Source organism: Taeniopygia guttata, chromosome 2 (genome assembly GCF_048771995.1).
Source record: "Taeniopygia guttata chromosome 2, bTaeGut7.mat, whole genome shotgun sequence".
In the NCBI taxonomy this organism is placed as follows: Eukaryota; Metazoa; Chordata; class Aves; order Passeriformes; family Estrildidae; genus Taeniopygia; species Taeniopygia guttata.
The window spans coordinates 149421000-149446730 of record NC_133026.1 but is presented as its reverse complement, the minus strand read 5'-3'; the positions used below and the strand labels follow the sequence as shown (position 1 = coordinate 149446730).

The following is a 25731-nucleotide window of genomic DNA, read 5'->3' as shown; positions in this document are numbered from 1 at the left end:
TCCAGGGTGTCTGCTGCACTCCTTGCTGCACTTGTGGAGGATTCATCCTCTTCAGACGTGCTGGCACTGCATCCCACCATCCCTAGTGGTGTTCTGAGATTTATGGTGGTAACTAGCAGGGTGTTTTTGGTGGGAAATTCTGCCTTGCAAGTAGCACCTAGAAATGTCCTGCAGAGGAGTCAGAAAATGCTGGGTGGAGCAGGCAGGCGAGGGCAGGTGGAAAGGAAAGGGATATCTCAATAGAATGTCTCCTTCATAGACTTTACCCTGCCACCAGCAACAAGAACAGACGAAAGTCTGGTCTCAGCAGAGTGCCAACAGGGCTATAACTGGGAACTTTTCATTCTCAGTGAGAGACAAGCTTCTGATCCTTGTGTCCTACTGAAAATCTCCCAGTGGAGCCCACGGTGTGGAGTTCAAAGGGTAAATAATGCATCCACAGTAAATCAAAGGAATTTAACCATTCCTTCTGAGTCCACACTCCACCAGTTTTTCATTTTCATCCTGTGTAGATCAGCCCTGAATTGGCTGGAGGGAAAACTAAAATTTCTGTTGTCTGTATTACTGGACATGCTATAACCCTGACACATTCCCTTCCTAACAAAGAGAGAAACAACCCAGCAAAAACAACCAAAGCCCATCCACCAGGAGTGCCTGCTGTAAATTAGGAGAGCTCAGCTGACTCCACAGCAGTCACACAGAATAGCAGAGAGCAGAGCTGAGCCCGAGTAATCTGTGATCTGGCAGCCAATTTGTTTCCAAACAGCAAGTACCAGACAGAAGATCTTTTCCCCCAAGGAGGCAAAACAGTCAGACATCTTTTCAAGAAGTATGAACTGCCAAGGGTTGAAATGGTGACAAATTTGATCCTGGAACCCTGAGAAAATTAATAAAGGTTAATGAAGCTTCAATGTGGTGGCAGGAGTCTTTATTGCCATCCAAAAAGGGAAAGCAGAGGAGGCAGAGGAATGATTCAGAGAGTCCCTGCCAGGAGCCAGGCTTTATATTCAGCAGTTTGGATCATGGGAGAGTTTGTGAAATTGTATTATTTACCGTCACTGTTGCCTGAAAGCAGAACTTGAGAAGTCTAGGAATTGTCACATGGACTGCTCCAAACGTTCCCAGCACCAGCTGGCTGCTGGCTGGAGGGGATGGGATGGGGCAGTCACCCACCTGCCATCCTCAAGGGAAAGATACCCACAGCCTGACATCAGGACCACAAACACCCTGAAATCTGCAAACACCTTGGTTTTGTCTGCTCTTTCCTGGAATAGAAAAGTCTCAAACTCTGTGCTTTTAATAACTAAAAATCATGGGACTCTCCTGTGGGAGATTCAGTTCAAAAAAGACAAACTCTAAGTAGTTTTCCAATACTCTTTTTTTTTTTTTTTTGAGTTTGTTAGGAGACAACTTATTCCCATATTTGGTACTTCTCACATCCCCACCACCCATTCCTGGTTATACCCACACACTTTCATCTGCTCCAGTTTAAGTCCTCTCCATGAAATCTCACAAACCACAGGAACACACAGAATCTCCATCTGCACCACATCCCATGGGCTTCCCACAGACTTATTTAGGCTGGGAGGAGAAAGTGGGGCTGGGTGGATGTGGAGCTTGGATGGCTTTGTGACCTGCCCAGAGCAAGGAAGGTGACAGGGAAAACCTGGGATTGGATATCCCAGAAGCAGTCAGTGATCACAGATGGACAGAGACATAGGAGGCAGCACAGAGGGAAGGAAAGATAAAACAGCAAAACAGAAGTTTTAATTGCAAGCCTAACACCCTGAACCTCCTCTCACCAATCATTTGGGCCCCGTGTCGATGACATCTCCTAATGACTTATCCCAGTCTTGCAGGACTGAATGATTTCCTTTGCTCCTTGACAGGAATGTCAAGTCTGCACTGTTATTTCTCATGCTAATTAAAGCCAATCAGGCCTAGAGGCTGAATGAGTGACCCTTCCAGCTTCTCCCAAGCTTCCCCCCTGCCAGGGTTGCTCCACTGCTGCAGGAAGCCTTCCTCCCCTTTGGAAAAGGATGTGCAGAGAAGCCAGTTTGTCTCCATTTAACACAGAGCACAGCTGAGATTCAACCTGGACAGTTTCCCTGGAGAGATGCACAAATCGATCCTGGTTCCTCCAGATCACGAAGAAGTTGGTGCAACAGTTTGCTGTGGGTACCTGAACTTTATGGGGTGGAGGTCAAAAATTAAAGGCAGTAGGGACCTGGCTGAATTTCAGCAGCATTTTTTCCCACAGAAGGGTCAGTGGAGAGGAGTAATTCCAGGATTAAGGGAAGACCTAGACCAAATTTACATCCCAGCTGGGTAAATGCAGTGAAAATGGCACGAAAAACCCAAGCACCTTTCCAACGCCAACAGGAGGAATAGAGGGAAAATGCTCTTGGAACCAAACAGGAATGCTCTTGGAACCAAACAGGAATGCTCTTGGAACCAAACAGGGATGTTTCAATTGCAAGCAGAGGCAAGTACATGAGATTTTGAAAAAAGCACAGCTCAAGTGTGGATGTGGAGGATGATCAGTGCTGGCAGGAGTGGGAATAGGAAGCAGGTGACCAACACTTCTAATGAGAACATGCAATGTGTCAGACAGCACCTTGCAACACAATCAAGGGAAAAATAAAATAAAGGCAGAAACTTTGAAGTGCTGTGGGCCAAGGTTTTAACATCCAAACATGTCTCACCACAGCTACACACTCTGTACTCATCCCCCAAACAAGAGGGATGCAAACAAGAGGGAGAGGCAAAGCAAATAGCAAGATCATGAAAATTATTCAGGCAAGGTGGGATGGTGGGAATGAAGGGATGAACCAGAGCAAAAAGTGGAACTATTATTATAAGTGGGATTATTAAAAAAACCCAAAACATTCAAATGAATCTCTGTGCAGTAAAACTGAAAGGAAATGTGGTGGCTATGGAGTTTTTGGGGCAATCTATCAGCTGCTAAAGAATAAAACTGAAAAGTACAGAATTACTAACAACCCCTAAACCCCAAAATCTCAGCGGATGGAGAAGAGGCACATTTTGGAGGGCGCTGGATGTGCTGCAATTGCACCCAAAGCATTTCAATTTGAACATGTGAAATTTGTGCAAACATCACTGGGGGAGATCTGTGACTCTCAGAAGTGAAGTGCCTGAACCACCAGTAAAAAAGAGGGCCGGGCAAAGTCTCTGCAGCAGCAGCAGGTACCTACAGGAGCTCCTCCAGCTTGCAGTGAGTTCTAGCCTGACTGCAGGGAATGAAGATGCTCCTACACATGCCCAGGATATTTCAGCTCTGTGGTTGCAGGAAAAAAAAAATAAATTAATGAGAATCAGGGGCGGCAGAGACTGAGACTGAGGCTCAGCCTTGGGAATGTCACATTCCTTCACACCACTAACAGCTGAAGGGCTGCATCCTGAACCTGCTGGAAGCTGAAAATCCAGTCTGGAAGGACAGGACCAGCGTCACCCTCCTGCACCTGACACCAGGATGTGGTCAGCCCTTTCCCAGCCATGGGGAGCTGTGGCTTCCCAATCTGCAGATCCATAAATGTCAGGGATGGTTCTGCAGCCTCTGCCACATGGGATGGCAGGATTTAAACCGGCTCCTCTGCTGGTTCTCCTTCCCCAGGAATAAATGCAGGCTGCCCACATCTCTGATTGTTCTTACATCTCTCCAGCACTGCTGAATTCCGACGCTGGGGTCAGGGCTGTGAGATTTCCCCTCTGGTTTGGATGTTGTCCATCCTTGTGAGGACCCTCTGCCTGCCAGGCTGTGAGCAAACCCAGCTTCAAGAACCTTGCAGCCAAAAAGAGTCACTGGAGCAGGTCCCTCTCCATCCACAGTGGGTGCAACTGGGAAGATCCTCAGCAAGCTCCCACCACGCTTGGGTTGGCATTTTTTTCCTTCTCTCCATAAAAGAGCAGCTTCTGCCCGAACCTCAGTACCCAACAGAGGGAGGAAATCTCCTCTGTCTGTGCTGGAGAGGGGGATATCAACAAGTCCTTTACCAAGGCAAAATCATAACTACAACAAAAACTTTGTGTTTTCCTTCAGCCACAAATAAACTTTGTGTTTTCCCTGAGCGAGCTGCCACAAATAAAGGCTCTGCCTAAGCCAAGCTGCTGTTACCAGACAAAGTTTCCTTCCCAGTCTGGGATGAGTCTTCAATACAGTTTTTCCACAGCATTTCACAGCTTTTCGTTTTGCCCATGGAAAACTTACCTGGCTTTCTTCCTGTTGGGCTTGGGTGTGTATCCCTGGGGAAATTTAGCCAGAAGATTGTCAAGCAAGAGACACTATCACATGAAACAGCAGAGATGGTGGCCCAAACGAGTGGGAAAACACAAAGACCACATAAAAATGGTACCTGTGCAGTCATTCAGCCACCCCTGTGCACTGATTTTAACCTCTGTGGTCTCCAGACAACGTGTTCAGACTCAGCTCTGGGGCCCAGGTGTCTGCACCCACATTTTGGTGACCAGGCTGGCACAAGCCACAGCTCTTGGAAAAACTGAGAGGCTTCTCCCACCATTCCCACTCCTGCATGCTGAGACCTGCTGAAGGCCCATCTTCAGCAGCTCTGGAAGGTCCCACCTGGGCAAGGTCCACCGAGGGGAGGAGCTGTGTGACAAGACAGCTTTGGAACATTTGCCATCCCCTGGCAAAATAAAACAATCAACTAAACCCTCAAAGATCTGCCACAAAAGTTCTCTCAGCAGCTCCAGGGAGCTGAGTGTCAGCACTCTGAGAACCTGCCCAGAGGCTGGAGATCCAACTAAACAGCTGAAACACTCCTGCTAATCACTCATCAGCTTCTGAGCCACTTTGGCACAAGTGGGAAAGGAGAAGTTAAAGAAAACAGATGGGTTTATCCTTGTTTTGAAGGCGGTGGGGATGTCTGTGTTATTCTAACCCGACTTGCTTGGCCAGCAGTTTCTCAGTGGACAAGTTTCAATTTACCTCCACAGCAAAGAGGAAAGCATCAGAGCACTCATCCCTGTTTTGTTCTGCTGATTTATCAGGATTACAGATGGCCCTTTGTTCAAGGAAAATATATTTTTTCCTGCTTTTTCTTCCTACTAGAAAATTAAGATGTCAGCTATTCCACAATACTTGGTGAGCTGGTCAGGTATTATTACAAGCTGCTTAAATGCTGAACAATTGAAGATAAAGTTGTTATCCTGGACAGTTGCTTTTTTTTTTTTTTAATTTTTCTTCATTTTTTTCTTTTAATTAAAAAAATAAATACCTAGAATACATTTAACTGCAGCTTATAATCAACACTTAGAATAATAACAGTTCCAGGGAAAGCACGAACATTCTACTCATCCCTAACAAATCTATGAGCAAAAGTCAATATGAAAAAACAGTGACACACTTAAAACAGGATTCTATTCTACTTTTAAATCCTCTTAGGTTTTGGTGCAGATCAAAGTAAAGAGAAGGAAAAGATACGTGCAAGAAAATTAAAAACCCTTCTGGGGTCAAAAGTGCATCTCCCTGGGCAAAGGCAACAGGGGACAGATTCACTGAGAGGCAAGTTCAGAGCCAAGTGAAAGTTTTGATATGAAGAGACACCGGTTTATCTTGAAGTAGGACACAGACCTCAAGATGTGCACAGAGAACTCTTCTGGAAAGATTCACTGCTCACGTATCCCCTCAAATCCTTACCAGCACAAAAACATGAAAATGCAGCTCAGCAGTTTGTCTGCAGAGAGGGTCTTGGGACAATTAATCAGAATTAATTTATTTCAATGGGATAAATCAGTTTGTGCTGCCCAACTCTGTGTGTGTACTCTCCTTCCAAACTAGGTCTTTCCACTGAGATTAAATTTCTTTCTTCCCAAATCATCTGAAATTAACTAATCCCATTGCAGTTTGGAGGAAGAATTGACTGGGAATGCAATGGAAAAAGGACAGGAAGACAATGAAATAATTTATTGAATCATAGCCCCTTCAGGTTTTTTTGCACTTAGGATTGGCTTTGCTGATTGTTGTGTTCTGAAAAAAGTGAAGTGAATAAATGAGTAAAAATTGATTAATTCTTCACTGCTGCACTCATGCCATGGAAATCCAGCCCAGGCTCCATCGTTCTCTACCCCATCCCACTCCTTGCCACCACAACCTCAGGAGATCTAACATGAAGAAGAACCAAAGTTTTGCCCCTGGGGAAGGAAGATCAAGGGAAGATGTTACACCCCCTGCTCAGTGCTGGTGAGGCTGGCCCTGGAAAAGAGGCTCTTCCCCCTCTCACCACTTCAAGAGGCCTGCAGAAGAATCAAACAGGTCCCATGGACAGCTTGGAAGATGGTTGGGGATGAGGAAGGATGTCCTGCAAAGAGAATCTGTGGAACTGGGTCCCCTCTAGTTTATCCAGCATAGGGGGGATACATTAAGGAGGTTTTTTGCTTGTTGTTCCGTGTGTTCCCATGGTCAAAGAGTGACCAGCACTGCAGATCCTCCTCTCCCACTCCCATCTCTTCCTCCACACATTGTTCACCAAGACTGGTGTGCCCCTTCCTCCAGCTCCACTCAGGCTCATCCCAATCCCACAGCTGGACTTTTTTTCAGGACCAGCTTCCAGGTCCTTGCACTCCTACTCTCCCTGCCACAAGCCACAGCTGAGTCATGACTACAAAGTCACCACCAAGCATGGGAGACACGGATTAAATATCCCTGGTGTGGGCAAACCTCAGAGGGCATTTAGCAAATGTGAGTCAAGGAGATGCAATTCAATATACCAGGTCTCATTAAAAAAAAAAAAAAATTCTAAGCCTAATTGCAACATATTTTAAATTTATGGAAATGTTAAAAAATGCATGAAATCATTTTAGCCCTTATTAGAGGAATATATTTATGTCCCTTTATTTGAACTTGCCCCTTATCAGGAGATACTTCCCAGCCTTTGAAGACAGTTGAACTTTCCTTACTTATTTGACTAGTCAGAGGAGTTATTCAAACATTCTCTACTCTGAATTTGAAATAAAAAGAAGGGAATAATTATAACCAGCCATTTGCTTTCATTTGTTGAGCTGAGCTGTGCCTGCAGTTGGCTTTTCCTCCTCATCCCCCTCTCAACACAGCTTAAAGCAATAGAATTGGGGATGAAAGTGCTGGAGGTTCACCAGCTCAACCCATCAATATCCAGCTGGTGTGGGCACTCTGTGCCCTGTTCCCTGGAGAAGAGGACCTGGAAGGAGGATGAATTACAGGGGGAGAGTGCAGCACACACCAAAACCTTTCCATCACTCAATCCCTGCCTAACAGCAGGATCTTTCTCTGCATCTTATCACCAGGGGCTTCCACTTCTAAAAGAAAGGGGCAGGGTCACTGATCTTCAACTAAACCAAGAAGAAGGAAGATTACCACCTCTCTCAGCTTTAATTGTTTGGGAAAACTGATTAAAAAAAAAAAATAATGCCTGTAAGGACGTGGCAGATTTACCACCAGCATATGAAAACCTGCTTACGGATTCCTGTAATTTCTTTGGGCTGAAGGCCTGGAAGGTGCAGGAAGACTGTGCCAGCACGTGTGCAAGACAGGCAGGGACAGGCAGGGCCATGCACAGCCGAATCCACACATTCCCCTCTGCTCCCTGCTCCAACACAGCCCTGGGGCAGCTTCCCCGAGCCTCTGCAGCACCCTCCATCCTCGATGGGGATGAGGCCATCCTCCTCCTCCTCCTCCTCCCGGGAAGGGCGCGCTGCCGGCCCCGCGCGTGCAAGGGAACATGCCTCCACTTACTATTGCAAGCCTTCCTATTGCACAGCCGTCCTTCCTCCAGGACTCCCTCGCAGGCCAGGCCCTCGTTGGGAAGGGGCTTGCAGGAGCGCATGCGGGTCTGCAGGCCGCCCCCGCAGTCCTTGGTGCAGTCGCCCCAGGCCGACCAGGAGTTCCAACCACCTGGGCAAGATCCAGAAAAGCCCCGTCAGCCTCCGTGAGAGCCCAGAGCCCGGGGGAGCCGAGGCGGCACAGACCCTGCCGTGTACCAGCTGCCAAAAACTGGGGCGTCTTTAAAAGTGGTGGGACTGGACACTGCAGGGTAGCCCAGAAAGTCAAGAAGGGGAAGGGAGAAGCATTGCCTGACTTTACATTGACTTCTCTTCAGTTATTCATGTTTCTAGAGTTTAAGAAGTGTTTGGAAAACGCCTCCAGGCACACGGTGGGGTTCTTGGGACTGTCCTGTGCAGAGCGAGGAGTTGGACTTCAGTGATCCTTGGGGGTCCCTTCCACCTCTGGATATTCTATGATTCCAACCATTCCTGTGCTTACTGTGGCAAAAAGCGCCCCTCTGACGAGACCCTCTGTCCATTTTGTGTCCTGTTGGCTTCCAACCCCAGAAGACACAAGCAGAAACCACTTCAAGGTACAAATCCACCATCAGTGAGGTTGTGACTCCTCCTTCTGCCACCACACAAACACATGATGTGAAGACAAGGAAGCTGAGAGGGGATAAGGGTGCTATCACTCATATTCTCAAAAAAAAGACAGTTCATTTCCCCACACTGCAGACCCCACCAGCCACAGGGAGCACCACTCTCAAGGACAGCTTTGGTGGGAGAATAACGTGGGAATGACATTCTCCTCCATCACCCTTTGTAGAACCCACAGATACCTGTGAGCACCATAAGATGAAGGTGCATTTTTGGCTCCTCTCCCAGGCCATGCTCAGTGCAGGTGTCAGCAACCCTCAGCTTTCCCCATTGTACCACAGTCTACAGCTCTGAAAACTGATGGATTCACCAAACCACCTGGCTGCAGGGATGATCCTGCTACTTAAGGGAAATTCTGAGCCTCTGCAGCCTTCTCCACCCTGTGTCTTTCCAGCTTCCTGCCAACAGCAACTGGCCCGGGTGGAACTTTCATAAATGCTGATGGCAGGATGGACTGTGAAAACCATCTGAATCTGGCTGGCCTCCCACAGTCCAAACACCTGCAGGGAGCACAGCAAGGCTGAGTTTTGGGTTGTAAAAGACAGCAGGGGATTATCCAGTCCTTTCAGGTGATGCATAAGCTGTCACATCCCTCAGTGGTCAGTTCAATCCTCATGGGCCGCATGCAGCAATCTAAAATCTGCTGAAATAAGCCTCAGTTTCACTGTTCTGCTCTGTCGTTTGTCCACCTCATGGGGAGGAGCAGAGGTGGCCCTTCAGCCCAGAGGTGGCCACTTTCACATGGCTGCTTTTCCTGCTGAGAATTCTCTCATTACCCACAGCTACCCTTGGAGATGTTTCAGGTCCAGGGAATTCAGCTCTGTGCTGTGCTCAGGCACACATAAAGATAACGAGCTAAAGATGCAGGGGTTTTTGAAGACAGGAAACACTGGGAAAATTCTTGTTTTTAAAATAAAAATGAAATAACTCACCCCCCCCCCTTTTTTTTTTTTCCCTTGCCAACAGCCAGAGAATTCAGAAATGCAGATGATGCACTCCAGCTGACTCAGCCTCCCTGAATTCCTGTTTATGAGATTGTGGCTGTACTCTGAGCTCTTGACTCTGCTGTTCCTACATACCCTAGACAAGACACCAGCCTTGTCTGGAAAAATGAGCCCAACTAGGTGCCAGATCAGAATTTTAGGGACATTATCAGCACCCTCTTGCACAGGGATGTACAAATATTCATCCACACCCACAGCAAAAACCCACCAGTTTATACTCTGCTACCTCTGGCCTGGCTGTTGTTTAACTTTTCCCTCCAAGAAAAAGTGAAAATAAACACAGGCTCAGTAACATTCCCTCAGCTGATGGCCATGGAAGCTGCTCAGATACTTAATCATGAGAATAGCATGAAAAATTGAGCAGGAAGGAACTGGAGGACAGTGAAGTTGCCAGCAAAGTGTCCAGAAATCCTGGCAGCAGCGTGGAGAACGGGATTGTTACTGGCACAAAACAAATACTTGACCTTGAAGAAGACAGTCTTTCTCTCAAAAGTCACTTTCTGTGCTGTGCTGGTCACTTTTTTAAAGAGCACAGGAACACAGGCTTGTCTTCCATTTCCTTATGGAAGACAGATTGTGTTTCCTTTGTAAGAGAAACCATCGGTGTAATGGGAGGTATCCTGATGCCAGGCTCCAGCTGATCAATAGGATATCTGCAACCAGACACGTTTAGGAGTTAATCAGCTCCTGGCTTGCCCTTTTCAGGATGTCTTTCTTTCATCTTATTCCCTTGCAGATGAACAGTGAGGCTGGGGAAGGGAGAAAGCAACTTCACGCAAGCCTTGGCTTGGCTTGTGATTTATTTGGGATGCTTTTTGTTGAGACAAAATACATAATTGCTCCAGTGTCTTTAGAAGTTATTTTTTATTGTGTTTGTAAGCAAAATATGGGCCCAGACTCATTGGCTGTTGTGGTGTTCCCGGTTTGATGATGGATTATTCAAACAGTTCTGCATTTTGGGATATGACCCATTATGATCCTCTAAAATACACAGAGAAATTAACGCTACAGGAAAGAGGGGATAATGAAGGTGCCAGTGTTTGATTTCTTAAATAATATACTCACAGAATCATGGAATGGTTTGAGCTGCAAGGGACCTCAGAGGTCACATTGTTTCACCCCCCTGCCATGGGCAGGGACACCTTCCACTATCCCAGGTTGCTCCAAGCCCCATCCAACCTGGCCTTGCACACTTCCAGGGATTGGGCAGCCACAGCTTCTCTGAAAAACCTTTGCCAGGACTTCACCACCCTCACAAGGAAGAATTCCTTCTTTATATCCAAGACAAACCTCGTTTCTTTCGGTTTGAAGCCATTTTCCCTTGTCCTGTCACTCCAGGCCTTTGTAAATATTCTCTCTCCATGTTTCTTGTAGGCTCCCTTCAGGTACTGGAAAGCCACAATTAGGTAACCCTAAAGCTTCTTCTCTCCAGGTTGATCAACCCCAATTCTCTCAGCCTTTCCTCACAGCAGAGCTGCTCCATCCCTCTGATCATCCTGGTGCCTCCTTGGGACTCTCTCCAGGAGCTCCATGTCCTTCCTGTGCTGGGGAATCCAGAGCTGGGGGCAGCTCTGCAGGTGGGGTCTCATCTCAGCAGAGCAGAGGGGGTAACTCTTACTCTGCTTATCCTCAGCAATGGGAGAACCAGGGGAAATAAGATAAAAACTGTCATGATCTCAAATCCTTAACTGAAATGAGATCCGTTTATAAGGTTGAGCTCAGCTAACTTCCCTCCTCTCCTTAATCCTCAGTTTCCATCCCGTTTGTGAGTGATAAAGAGGAGCTAGAGAAGTACCAGGGCACTTAGTAAATCAACCCAGGCATTTACAGCCAAGACAAAGGTATTCCCCACTTTATGGAGCGGTCCTTTTTTATCATCAGGTTGTACCATGGTCCTGACAAATTAAATGCTGCATGTTATTTATCTTGTTTATTGGCTGTCAGATAAACCTTTTGAAATCCTCCTTCTTTTCCTGGGTCTGGTCCTTCACTGCTTCAAGTGATTTGTCTTTTTTAGTGGAGCTGTAAACAAGTGGTTAAGGGTCTATTATATGAACTTATTCCTATCTCACATTTCAGGAGGGAAAATGCTGTGCCGTGAGGAAAACACGGGGTTCTTGTGCCCACTGCTGCATCTGGTTTCTGGAAAGGAGTGGCTGAGGGAGCTGGAGGGGGCTCAGCCTGGAGAAAAAGGCTTACGGGAGACCTCATCTCTCCCTACAACTCCCTGACAGGAGCTTGTAGGGAGGTGGGTGTCAGTCTCTTCTCCCAAGTAACAAGTGACAGGATGAAACAGCCTCAAGATGTGCCAGGGGGAGTTTTAGATTCTTTATTTGGAAAAATTCCTTCACAGAAAGGGTTGTTAAGCACTCTAACAGGCTGCCCAGGGAAGAGGTGGGGTCACCATCCCCATGAGTGTTCAAACAAGGTGTGGATGTGGCACTTGAAGACATGGTGGTGGTGAATATGGTGGGGGTGCTACACTGGTGGTTGGGTTTGGTGATCTTTTCCAACCTTAAGGATTTCATGGTTCTATGAAAAGAATGACCCACAATGACTGTGGAAGGATCTACAATGGCTGTGGTGTTACACAGATGCTTTCAACACAATGCAGAAGCTGCAGAAGGGATTCAAGTGTGATGTGGTCCCTGCAGAGGCTGCACAGCTGCCTCATCCCTCAGTCCATCACTCAGTGTCTGCTGGTTGAGCTGACACAGCCCCCATGGACTCCCCACCCTCTAGGAAACGTTCATCCCCACTTGCCCACTACACAATCCCTGCTCTGCCCCTTCTTCCATTTCGAGCAGGAGGCTGGATGGGTTTTTTTGCGAGGAATCCACATGAAATGCAGTGCAGACTCGCTCTGAAGTTAATGGGACCCTCAGCAGACAGTCCCTGCTACCCCTGGAGCCCAGTTCCATGAGCTCTCAGCAAACTGCTGCTCCCGCTGATCGATGCAGGTTGAGTTGCCATCTGTCCTTAATCCACAAATAATGAGGCTGCTGCAACTGCTCTAGACCGGATTTTGCTTTTCAAAGGCACTGAATCCTCCGAAGGTCACACACCCAACCCATCCCCACTTTGTGAAGTTTTTCTCAGCTATGGCCTCATAGAACCACCGAGCTCTCTCACTTTGCCCTTTATCCCCCCAAACTGGAGGAGCTGTGGCTCACGCCTCCAGCTCCAGAGGTTCCCATCACAACCAGCAGCTGTCACCTTGATCACAGAGCCAGGTTTAACTTGCATTTTTTATTTTTGGAGGGCAGCCCAAGCTCCTAGACTGTGTTTTAACAAAGGTGGCTGCTGCATCTGAGGCTCGTGGCTGGTCTGAGTGCCTGTCATTCAGGGAGGCCTTTAATCCAGTTTCTAAAGAGTTTTTTGATCCTCCTGAGTCAGTTCTTATCATGACCGTGGACTAAAACAAATTACTTTTCATGCAAGGCTGACCCAATGCATTTTAATTCTCCGGTTAAACGGAGAAAATTCCGAGCTGGTTTACGTCAACCAGCAAGCTCGTATTTGGCATTTCTCATTCTGAATCTTAAGCAGAGATTCCAAAAGAATGGGTCTTCCCTACTGCAAATTAAGTGACAGGGCTCCACTTAGACACCTCATCCAAACACCCTTGATCTTTGGGAAGATGTGCATCCTGCATCCCAATCCGGAGTTTATCCTCACAGCTGACAGCTGCAATGTGTCTCAGATGCCAGTCAGCCAATCATGCCTTTTAATTTAACAGCAATCCCTTAAATTAGATGGCAGTGACAACAGTAAAAACTAAAGAATCTACACAAGACAATCAATACAGCACAGCAAAAGGGGCTTTGCTGATGCTCCACATCCACCTCCGATTTTGATTTTTTGGACTTAGCCTCTCACTGACCCCAGCTGAAGACACGTCTTGTTGGCAGCTGTCTCCAACTCAGCAGGTCAGGGCATTTTGTGTCTGAAAAACATGTCCAGACTGCAAAAACCCCAACACAGCTCTGTGTGCTGCCACTGGGAATATTTGTAGTGGAATTTATATCACAGTTCCTGAATCATCTCAATTAGCAAACGAGGGGAAAAAAAATGTCATTTCTTATGTAAATAGTGGGGAAGGATACTGAAGGGAGATCAAGAGTGAGATTGTCTTATACCATCTGAATCCTAAATTTGTTACACAATGGGGTAAGTCAGGGAGCTGCTCCTTTATTACTCTCCTTTCTACTGTGCTGGAAAAGAGCAAGGGGTTATTCTGAAAACATCCTTCTATTACACCAACCAGTGATTGTTCCCTGGAAAATCATAGATTCAGTTTGTTCCTTCTGTGGGGAAAAAAATGAGAGAAATCTTTCAGGGGGATGTCCCTCCCTTGTGCCCCATGAGATGAAAGTCTACTGCAGCACAAGTGAGTTGCTCTAGTGGTTCCTTCTCTGTCCTTTCCAATATAAATCCCATGCAACGCTTTGCTGTTTTGCAGATTCTGCACATTAATATAAAAACCAATGCCCCAAGCTCCCTAAAAAGCATTAATTGCAAGGGCATGCAGTGATAGGACAAGGGGGAATGGTTTTAAGCTGAAAAAGGGTAGACTTAGATTAGGTAACAGGAAGGAATTCTTTACTGTGAGGGCAGTGAAGTTCTGGCACAGATTTTCCAGAGAAGTTGTGGCTGCCCCATCCCTGGAAGTTTTTAAGTACAGGTTGGACAGGACTTGGAGCAACCTGGGATGGTGGAAGATGTCCCTGAACAAGAAAGGAGGCTTGGAATGAGTTGATCTTCAAGACCACTTGCAGACCAAATCATTCCATGATTGTTTGACTTTTCTCCATGGAAAGGAGATGGGTAGGGGATAAAAATTATAAATATGCATTAAAAGTTCATGAGCTGCAGGGACTGACTGCTCCTTGAGTTTTCCAGTACTGGAATTGAGGGGTGTCAAATGAAATGGGCAGGTGCAGGTGCAAAACCAGTGAAGGACATAATTTACAGACACACAGCGGTGTCAAATGGTGCAATGCTTTCAGAGCAGGAAAAAGCACCAAAGTTTCCATGAATACAAAACACAACTGGGGAAACGCATGAAAGACAAACCCATAAGTGGTAATAGATACAAACCCAGCAGCTCTTGTCCAGAAATTCCCTGGGCTTCAAGCTGCTGAGCTGTACAAAGTTGGAAAGGACCTTCAGGATCACTGAGTCCAACCTCTGACCTTGCTGACCAAATCACAGCACTGAGTGTCACATCCAATCATTTCTTGAACACCTCCAGGGATGGTGATTCCATCACCTCCCTTGGCAGCCCATTCCAATGTCTGACAAGCCTTTCAGTGAAGAAATTCCTCCTCATGTCCAGCATTAATCTCTCCTGCCACATTCTCTCTTTTCCTCTTGCTGGTTGCCTGGGAGAAGATGTCGAGCCCCACTTGGCCACAAACTCCTTTCAGGCTGTCTGGATGTTGTATGTTTGTCTTGTTCTGCTATTTTCCCTTGGTAGCCACTGCTAATTGAGAGGATATTGGGCCAAAAAAGCCCTGATCTGGCCAACGAGATGGTTCCTGGTACTTTCCCAGTTGCTTGGCCTCTCCTACCTTGACTTTAACCTTGTAACTCTCCTTCATGGAGATGTGGTCAGGACACAGCCAGCTCCACAGGTCAGGTCAGTACTTCCCACCACCAAAATTGCCAAAATCTGCTCAGCTCACTCACTTCTGGGCACCCAAATAAATTATGTGATTTTTTTCAAAGCTGCTGAGTGGGCAAAGTTGCCACTGATTCCCACAGCATTCCCCAGTCCCTGCAAATGAAGGTAACGAGGTCAAATCTGGACAATCACTTAGGACTGGCTTCAATCTCCCTCTGCTCTATAAATCACTTAAGGAAGATGGAAATGAGGCCAGTGTTCAGCTTTCAAGGAAACCCAGCATAAAGCTGTGCTTATTACATGAATTCCTGCAAATGAAACACTAGGGATAAAAAGAGATTATTTATGTGGAAATGGTGGGGGAGGTGGGCAGGGAAATGAGAAAGGGAATGTTTAGTCTGGAATGAGAGATCAAATAAAACCATGGAAGAATCTTCCAACAAGAACACCATAGAGGCCTAATCACTTAACTCATTTCAAAGCAGAGCAGGCAAAATATCAGAGAACAGACTTGTGAGGAGAAATCCAGCCTGCATCACCAGGGAGGAATGAAATGCTTCTCCGCCCTGAACCTTTCTGAATTTGTATAAATCACACCAGAGCTGAGTTCATGCACTGTTTGCTTCGTCAGGTTGAGGCATACCCCAAAGCGCAGAGGGGACAGATTAGCTCAGCCACACGTGTGTCTCCCCATGGTGAGGAATATATGATCCCATTCTAATCTAACTGTGCAGCCCAAGCGGAGTGGAACCTGCCCTGATACCAGGATCACTATCTATTTTCACAAAAGGCAATCAAAGGAGAGCATTTGTGAAATTTCCTTCCATGTCTTCACATGATCTGCTGGGGACGGGGTTTAGTGGTGGGCTTGGCAGTGCTGAGTTAATGATCTTAGACTGAGTTGGCTTTTCCAGCTTAAACAATTCAATTATTCTCTGTTCCATCTTTCCTGGCTTGAAGGGCCGTGGTTTTTACCTATAAAACACTTGCAGAACACTGCATAAACCCAAAAACGCCTTGAAATGTTGTAACACCCAGAGCTCGTCAAGCCCGTGCAATTCCATCTTGTTTCCTGGACAGCATTTCCAGCTGAAGGATTCCTGTGGTCCCCAAGACTGCAGTTTCTCACTCTGCCACGAGCTGTGACATATTTCTCATGGCAAGAGCATTGCAAGGCAGGGCTGTGCCTTTACTGTTTCTGCAGGATGAACTGAGTGGGTGTTGTGAAGCTAAAAGACTTGCTCATGCTATCTTTACAACACTGAGAAGTCAAATTGTCTTCAGCTGAACATCTTCCAGGAGAACACAGAGAAAATCACCGGGGGGGACAACCCAGGAGCCAAGTGCTCCCTCTCAGAGCAGTTTTGATGAGGACACCACACAATTTGTGTCATCCAGCACTCCTGGTTCCACAAACTCCCAAAACAGAGCCAGAAAGGCAAACTCCAGCAGAGGCAGCACCTTTGCACTATTAAACCAAATATTTAATGCAAAAACTCAATAAGGTTTTGATAGGCACAGCCAATCCCTCTTCAGACAGAGATGTGGATTTCGCCTGGAAGGAGAACAGAGGTGGCTGAAAACCACATGGAAGTGTTTTTTGTGAGGTCACCTCTGAGGCAGGCTGGGGAACAAGCAGACTTTCCTCCTGCTGGGGTCCTCTCCTTTTCCAAGCTGTCAGAAACGCTCACCCTGCACGGGAAGAAGCTAATCCAGGCTGCCTCTGTCATTCCCAGCTCTGCCCTTGACACCCTGTTTGTATTTTCCACTGCAGAAGGGAGCAGATTTCAGGCTTGTCCCTGTGCCACTCTCTCCTTCCAAGTCCCCTCATTAAGAGGGGGACAGGCAGAATGGCTGGCTCATCTAACACTTGGGTGAGGTGAGGGAGAGTTTGGGGAAGTTAAATCATAGAATAGTAGAATGTTTTGGTTTGAAGGAACCTTAAAGATCACTGAGTTCAAACCCTCCTGCCATGGCCAGGGACACTTTCCACTATCCCACGTTGCTCAGAGCCCCATCCAACCTGGATTTGAACACTTCCAGAGATGGGACAGCCACAAATTCTCTGGGCATCCTATGCCAGGGCCTCATCTCTCTCTGAGCAGAGAATATCATCCTAAATCCTCCAGTTTCTTCAGGCCAAGGAGAAGGCAGGGGTATGCTCAAGCCAATGGAGGCACCGAAACGAGAAGCTCCTTTCAGGCTGCTTAAGGAGACTTTTAGGAGGCAGCAGCTGCAGTTCTGCATTTAGGATGATCACAACGTGGTATCCAACATGCCTTGGCACCAAGGACAGGAAATCAATATCGTCAACCTTTACCAGCATTACAATGACGAGGTTAATATTGATCTTTTGACATTAAGGTGTGGTATGCAAGTCCTTAACATCATTGCTGGGAATCTGAACCTGGGGCACTATAAAAGAGACTGCAAGCACAGCAACTTGCTCACAGATCCCTCAGAGACCCTGGATTAGCATGAATAAAGCAACTCTCAGCCTGATTTATAATTGAACGTTCCCAAAGTCGTTGCCTTTTCTATCAGTGGTGAGAGGGGATCATTCACACGTCCTTTCAAAGTCCCAGAGGGGCACAAGGAAATGCCAATGGAATTTGTGTGGTCCTGCAGGCAGCAGAGTTGTGGTCTCTGCCTGAGTTTTTAGCCTGAGAAATGAATAGGATTTAAGCTCTTGTTCTTTATGTCGATGCAGAATAGACATTGCCTTGCTACAGGTGAAGTCTCCCTCTGTTTTCTCCTGTAATCACCACTAAAAGAAAACCTTTCCCCAATTGAAAGCATCTTAACCCTGAGTCTGCTGATCCAGTCCCTCATACTGATAATCTTTAGCCCTGAGAGATCAAGGTCTTAAAGGCTTAAACCCCTTTGTTCCTAGAGACAAATCTGATGCGAAATTCCCTTGGTCTGAGGTGCTGCTTAAGAAAAGAAAAGCAGAGAATCGAGCGATTAAATCATCACAGATGAGGAGATGCCACCAAGGCTCAGCATTTACCCAGTGATTTGTAAATTACTTTTCCTGTTGTTCCCATTTGCCATTTATAGTCCAGCAGTGTTAAGAGGCCTTGAGTAAAATGAGACTCCGCTCTGGGATTGGCACTCCAGAGGCAAAACAGTCACAGACAGTCCTTGATCCTGAGAGCCTGCACCCGGCAGTGCCAAATCACTGCTGCGGAGGGGAGGCAAGAGAGCAGTGGGTTTAGTAACAGATATACAGGGATCCAGACCACTTTACAAATTATTGACCCCACCTAATTGCTAATCATCATGTGCATTAGCTTTTTTTTTTTTTTTTTTTTACTAAAAGGGAAGGCAGATAAATATTCTTCCGCTACAAGATTGTCTGAGCAAATAGGCAGGTTCTGGGCAGACCAAGGGTGGGGTTTTCCTCCCATCACATTCCCCAGATTGACTGGAAATTAATCTATATGAGGATAGAGACAGATGGTGGAAGACTTCCCTGCCTCCTTCTTCCCTTTTGGTACCCCTGGTGCTCAGAAGAGTCAGGAGTGGTTGGGTTATCCTGGATTGCCAGGATTGTTCAGGATGGAGAGCCAGTGCACCAGGTGACTGCCTTTCCTATAACACTCCATGGCTAAATCCCTTTTGGATAACCTCATTGCAGCCTTCCAGTAGTTAGAGGGTTTAAAAAGGAGGGAGAGTGAATTCTTACATGGACAGATAATGACAAGACAAGCGGGAGTGGTTTTAAAGTAACAGAGGAGAGATTTAGGTGAGATATTAAGAAGAAATTCTTCACTCAAGAGTGTGGTAAGACACTGGCAAAGGTTTTTCAGAGAAGCTGTGGCTGCCCCATCGCTGGAAGTGTCCAGGGTCAGGTTGGATAGGGCTTGGAGCAAGTTGGGATAGTGGAAGGTTCTGTCCCATGGCAGGGGGTGGAACTGGGTGATCTTTAAGGTCCCTTCTAACCCAAACCATCCCGTGATTCTATGAATGCAACTTCCCCTAGAGACACCGACTGCTTGGCCAGCAATTCTCACTCCACACAAGGCAAACAACCTCTAATAATTGTGTCTACTAATTACCAGTGACTGCTGTCTGCGGAGCTGTCTCACATTTTATTTTTCTCTGGGGTCATCTGGGATGGCCCATGAAGGCCAAGAGCAGGAAGCTGGTGAAGGATGGATCTGCACTGCCTGGCTTCGGAGGCTTCCCAAATATCTCAGGTTGGATGCATCCTTTTTTTCTTTTTTTTTTTTTTTTTTTTTCCTTTTCTTTTGTCTTTTTTTTTGAGCACATCAGTATGAGCCAAGAGCAACATCTACTGGCCGAGCTGTTTAGCAAGACCAAGTGTAGATCTGGCACACTCCATGGGTTTTACACATCTGTGAGATATTTTTAGGTATTACCCGAGCACCAGGATTAGCACCAGCTCTTCCCAGCTGTTGCCACCAAAGCAAATATCTCAGCCCTGCACACCTGGTCTCGGCTTTTCACATCCCTAATGTGAAAATTGCTTTTTAAGCCCGCTGTGTCCTGGGTAGCACATCTCAATAGATGTAAGCATCAGTGTATATCTCCATTCCTTCTTAGCAAAGTGCTCCTTGCACTTCCTGTTGAGGTTTCCTGGGATAAAACAGGCTAAAGGGGAGTAGCAGCCCATTTATTGCCATCAAAACTGCAAGAAACTTTCCCCATGTGGGGTATTCAAGTGATCTAACTTGAATAAAGGGTTCAAATGTGGAGGCTGAGCCTTTTCTGGTGTCTCCTGGTGGGAGCTAAGAGAATGAGTGGACTTCAAAACCAGGAGCTCGGCATAAGAAATGGTGCTGGCAAAGCTGAGGAAAGATTATGGGAAGGGGCTTCACCTCCCAAAACTGCCCAAATGTGTCATATTCAATGTTATCAGCCCTTGGTTTGGGGTTTTTTTTGGGTTTTTTTCCCCAAACCTGTCTCAAAAGGCAGCATGGGAATGTGTGGGAATAAGAGTGAGGCATCAGTAAAGCTACACCCAAAAAATGTTAGTGAGGAAAAAAAAAAAGGGAAATGGAGAGACTGTGAGTTCATCTTATTGGGAAGAGTGAGAAGAAACCCCATGAATAACAGGCATAGCTCATGTCTCCACCGCTGCAGCCTGGAGCTCTCAGCTCTTTGGGCACTGACAGAAGAACAGAGCTCTGAGGAACTCCAAATCAATTACACATAAAACACGATTTCCTCCCCTCACGAGGGCCATTTCTTCCAGGGGAGTAATACAAAAGCAGCCTGATCTGTATTCTGAGCTCACTGCAAGATCCCAGACCCCCCCTCTAGGGCATTGCCAGGTGAGCAACAAACAGCCCAGGAGGTTTTAGAGCTCTGTGGTGCAGACCTGGCCACTTGGGCACTTCATAAATAAAGGAGGAAAATAGGAACTCTGAAAATACAGACTTTATATTTGGCTGTGTTGCTAGAAACACCCATTCCTCTCTACTGATTATAGAAGGAGACCAAATGACCTCCTCAGACACTGAGGATGTTTTTTGGTTGGAGAAACTCTTCTCTCATCAGGGAGGAGAGAAGGCAGAGAACCACAAGTGGTTAAAATGAGCAGGACCCAGAAGCCAAAGCTCTATGAATGGAGAAGGAACAACCCTGCCTGCTGCAGGCAGGTGGTGAACTCGCTCTATCCAGGCACCTCACCTGCTCCTGCTGACTCACAGCCACTCCTGCTGTCCCTTTGTCCCTGTCCCTGTCAGCACAGGACCTGCAGGTGGCTCTGAGCAGACCAAACTGCAACCAGGGCACCTGAGGTGTGCAGGGAGCTGTGCCCTCTGAAGGACTCTGGACGTCTGCTCAGCCTTGTCAGAAATCTCAAGCATGACCCCAAAAGGTGGGAGAGTCTCTGATAATGATGGGAAATAGGATGATGTAGGAAGGTGCTGACACTGGGAGAGGAAATGCAAATTTTGCTCTCTGTGGCCATGATCTATGGACATAGATCCCAGCTGGAAACAACCCTGTGATTTTTACTAAGCCTCTTGTAGCCCAAAAACCCCACCAGATCCCACAGTCACAATCTCAACTAGAAAAGGATTGTAACCAAACCCACTTCTTCGGTGCCTGCCCGCATAAAACAGTCAAGACAGATAAGAAGGTTTTTGTTCTGCTTGACTCTGGTCCATAGATGATGGAAGGGCTGAATCTGTCTAGGGCATTTGTAGGATCCCCTTCATGGAGAGGACAGGAAGGTTCTCACAGGGAAATGAATCACTCAGCTCCTCCAAACTGCAGCACGGACTGGAGTTTGACCCAATGCCAAAAGGACCAGGATCATGATGGTCATTAATGTGGGAATCCAGGGCTTCCCTCTGGCTGCCCTGGCAGGTCTGGGACCCTGGCAGGGGTCAGGAACCCCCCTGTACAGAGCCCCCAGAGACACTGTCTGTGATCTCTGTCCATGGAAAAGAGTTTTCAATCTTACAGGATGAATTACCAGCTCTGAGTGTTTGATATGAGTAATAATTAAGTGTGGCACGGGTGCAAAAGTAAAATTTTAGGTTTCTAGATTAGGGTTCAAAGGGGACAAGATGGAGGAAATTGGGTGTGTCTTGTCCTTTTTCTCCTTCTTCATGCCCTCCATGTTTCACTGTGGTGTTGGCATTTTTCTGTTGGTTTAGGCTGGGGACACACTGTTCAACGTAGGTGACAGATATTGGCACGTTATTGTAAATATAGCACAGGTAGTTTCTGGTATATAATGTTTGTAACATCCCACTGAGGGCAGAGCCCCACACGCTGCCCTGCAGGACAGAGCTGCGGCAGGGCAGCAGAACATGTTAGAGATAAACAGAATAGACAACCTTGAAACCAGCACAGACGAATTATGGCTTCTTCTTTGGCAACGGGGCAGAAAGACAGAGACTTTCTACAATCTTGGAATCATCAATACCTACAGATTCCAACAATTAAGGCTCATTTTAACTCTTCTTGAGGATGCCTGACCTTATCCAATGTTTGTGGGGATTTCCATAACTTCCACCTGGTTTCATGCACGTGTTTCTGGACATGGCTTCAGTGCAGACTTGTGGGAGGAAAGGGAAAGGCCACAGGGAGTTTGAGTCTTCCTCCATTCTCTGCCAGAATAATCTCCTCGTCACAGCAACTGGTGCATGGAAAGTTATAATGACAAGTGCTTGGGAAAAAGGAGTTGTCTTAAACCTAAGAAAAAAAGATAACTCCAGGCTACAGAAGCCCAGGGGTCTGGTTTCAGCCTGATGCCTCCCGGAAATTATCTATTTCTAGATAAAAAGTGGAATCAAAAAGCTTCATCCAAGCAGATGGGCTGGTTCTGATCCCTGGCTGAGCAGGCACCTGAGGATCCACACAGGTAATGCGTGAGCAGAGGCCAAATAAAGAACAGAACAGCAACCTAAAGACAGGAGGGGCACAAGCCTGAAGGGAAAGGTTGAGCTCTGGTGTCTCCCTGAATAATACAAGGCACAAAATATCCTGTTACCAGCCTGGGGAGCAGACAATTAAAACACTACTTGAAGCAAATGTCTCCTGACTCTGGCTCAGAATTTCAATTAGGCTGGGAAGGCTTATTGCACTTAAGTGCAGGTTAGTGACATTTCAGGAAGGAGAGATTGATTGGGAGCTGGGTCACAGCTCAGCAGTGGGGATCATGTCTAGGGGCCTGTCCTTAAAAACAATGTGTGATCTCTGCGTGGCATTTTCTTTGTTTAGCTCATTTATGTTTCCTTTGAGAATGAATAATCCCAGTAGCCAGAGCTGCGTCCCCTCCTGTCAAACACTGCCTTCTTTTCTTACTCATTTCCTTTTTCAAAGTTCTTTAAGCATCCTTAGGTGTCCAAGTAGAATTTCCTCTGGCTCTTCTCTTCCTCCCAAGGTAATTAACCTTTTCTTGTCTCAAGAATCAGGTTCTGACTTGCAGGAAACTTTTTTTCTTACTGGTTCACCGGCCTTGCAGAGCCATGAAAAACAGGGGAGTGTCTGCTACTACAAACAGCAGCTACAAACAACCTCACTCCAGCATTCTCTCTGGAAAACAAAGTGGGGAAATGTCCTCAACCAGCTCAAGAAATAAAAAGGATTGTTGGAAGACACCAAATGTGCACCTGGAAAAGTCGAATAAGCAATAAACCCAGGCAGGACAATGCACCAGGTCCTTTGATCTGAATAGTGGTGACTGAGAGAGCAACAGCTTTTGGGAGATGTGCATGAAAAAGGAATTTTTTTCCCCATAAAACATCCCAAAATTCATTAATTCCTCACCATTCCCACACATCTATACTGCAACTGATGTAACCACACAACTGCATGGACTAAAAAAAAACATCACACCAAATGAAACCCTCCCAGAAGGAAACATTCTGGTCTAGCACTTAAACTCCAACACAGACAAAAGTCCTGCTAGGGACACACACTGTCGAGATGAGGAGCAAAACAAATAATCAGGTGCAATTTAATCAATCAGGAGAGGTTTAGACTGGATTTTAGGGATTTCTTCACTGGAAGGGTGGTCATATTGGTTCCAATAGGAACCCTAACACTAAGAACTGTGTAACTTGTGACCAGTGAACATTGAACCAGTGAATTTCTCTGGGTTTTGATTGTGAAAGTACGTAAAAAATATAGTAAAATTCATGTGTGATTGAAGGATTTTCTCTGCACAACCCGGGCAATGTGTGGACAAAATTATTTCTGTTGCACATCCTGGCCAGAATAAAGTCAAGTCATGATTCTCCAACACTAAAAATGTTGGAGAAATTCTGTTTTTCCTGCAGTTCCAGTGACACAGCCATTAACCCATGGCCTGATCCACCACTAAACCACATCCCCAGGCACTCAGAAAAGAGGTGACAGCATCTTTCCTCTCAGGAACCAGCCAGCTCCCATCCCGACTTTTCCATTCGGATCCCAAACATTGCTCCAGTGGAGTTCACTGGTCCTTCTCACACCTCATCCACACTCCTCCTCTAACCTCAAACAGAGCCAGCCTGTACTGAGCAGACTTAGAAAAAACTTTCCTAAAAGCCAGGCTTTTCCATTGGAAAGGGATTTATTTGGTTGCGCTGAAAGGCAAATATTTGCCAGAGAAATACGGCAATATATGCCAGAAAAACGTGGTGGGTCCTTCAGGGATCGCTGCACATGAAGGGCAAATTACTGGCACTCACTGCTTGGAGCACAGTAGTAAAACACGATTTTTTAGATTTTTTTTTTTTCCCTTCACCAAATGGTGTTTGCTTTTCCCTTGGTCAGCTCTGAGAAAGGTTTTATTACCAGAGAGAAGTTAATTTTGTGCCATCACTGATCATTCCCCACGGAGCCATTCATGGCCCAGAGCCCCTCAGAAACCACCCCGGCCCCTTGAAAGCACCGTGGAGGTTTTCCAACGCCCCTCCAACAGATTATTCCTCTCTGCATCCCTGGAGTTAGATGAATCAATGGGGGACCCAGGAGGGTTATTTTGCCCATGAATTATTTACACCCACTGGGTAATACTTCATTTTAGACTGGCCTTGTTTTACGCTTGTAATTTTTAATTCTTATAATTCTACCTCCAGCAAGCAGAGGCTCCTGAGAGCAGTAGATTATATCTCAGCGGGCACATTCTGGGATGCATAAATAACCTCTCCTCTGCTGACAGCACATGGGAAATGGGCTGGGCTTTCACTGAGGTTAAGATTTTTTCCCCCTCTCTCTCTGTCTTAAAGGAATCTTTATCTCCGTGCAGCTATTCTGTAACACGCCTCTGTTTGGTAGCAAAAGAACTATTTAAATGCAAATGTTGACTTTTTGCCAGGGGCTGGAGGGAAAATACTTGTCTAATGATGTCCTTCCAAAAGTACAACTGGTGCTGTTTGTAAAGGAATTGCATCAGAAGGAGTTGGGACTTTGGTTCCTTGCACTGCTAAACGCCTCTGCCCATACTGACTTCTACCCCTTGAAGTCATTGCCAGGAAAAAAAAAATGTAAATAACCCAAATATATGAATATTTATAAAAAATATACTAAAAGCAAAGCAGTCTTTTGATGAGATTTCCTCTTCCTCTGCCCAGCCTTCTGAAGATGGAGGAATTGTGATTACTGCATGCTCACTCAAGTTTGAGATGTTTGGGTTTTGTTTTTTTTACCTCCTCTGTCTTGGGTCTGAGTTTTCAGACACTGAATACCAGGGTGACAGGGTCTGCAAGGTGACTTTTGGGTTGGGGTTCACTTGGAAGGGAAAGAGGATACTTAGACTGAATGAGAGGGAAAGAAAACCTGGAGGGAAGAAGAAATGAAAAAGATGCCTGGAGCAGGGTGATTAATTTTGGCAGGGATAAACCAGTCTTCACTGTTTTGCACCATTTCCCTCTGCTGATTCTGATTTAAAGCCAAAATTAGCCAGACCTTCCAGACTTGCCTGCAAATCAAAAAACCCAGAGATGCTGAAAGAAGACCAAAGTTACACCAAGCAGGGGAAGGGAAGAAAACACAAAATGAGAAAGAAAACCCAACAACATCCCCACAGAAGCACTTTCACCCATAGCCAGAGGGGAGAATTAAACACATACTGTGGGTTTAACATTGGGCCATGTCCACTGCTCCCCATAATCAAGTTTTGTGCAGGAGCAGGAAAGGCTCAAAACAATTGGAGACAGATTGGTGGGGATCCATCAGGAGCGGATGGGGCAC

The 25731-nt window shown here is 46.3% G+C and overlaps 1 protein-coding gene across 13 annotated transcripts in view; it reads right to left on the bottom strand.

Moving 5' to 3' along the window:
• ADGRB1 (adhesion G protein-coupled receptor B1) overlaps positions 1-25731 on the bottom strand; it is a 282938-nt gene that overhangs the window by 152680 nt on the left and 104527 nt on the right. For 11 of the 13 annotated variants that reach the window (XM_030266786.4, XM_072925064.1, XM_072925067.1 and 8 more), the window contains exon 3: positions 7751-7909. The exons of the other annotated variants lie outside the window; for them this stretch is intronic. In XM_030266786.4, coding sequence (XP_030122646.2) covers positions 7751-7909 — 159 coding nt within the window. The remainder of the gene's footprint in view (positions 1-7750; positions 7910-25731) is intronic. 13 annotated transcript variants of the gene reach the window in all.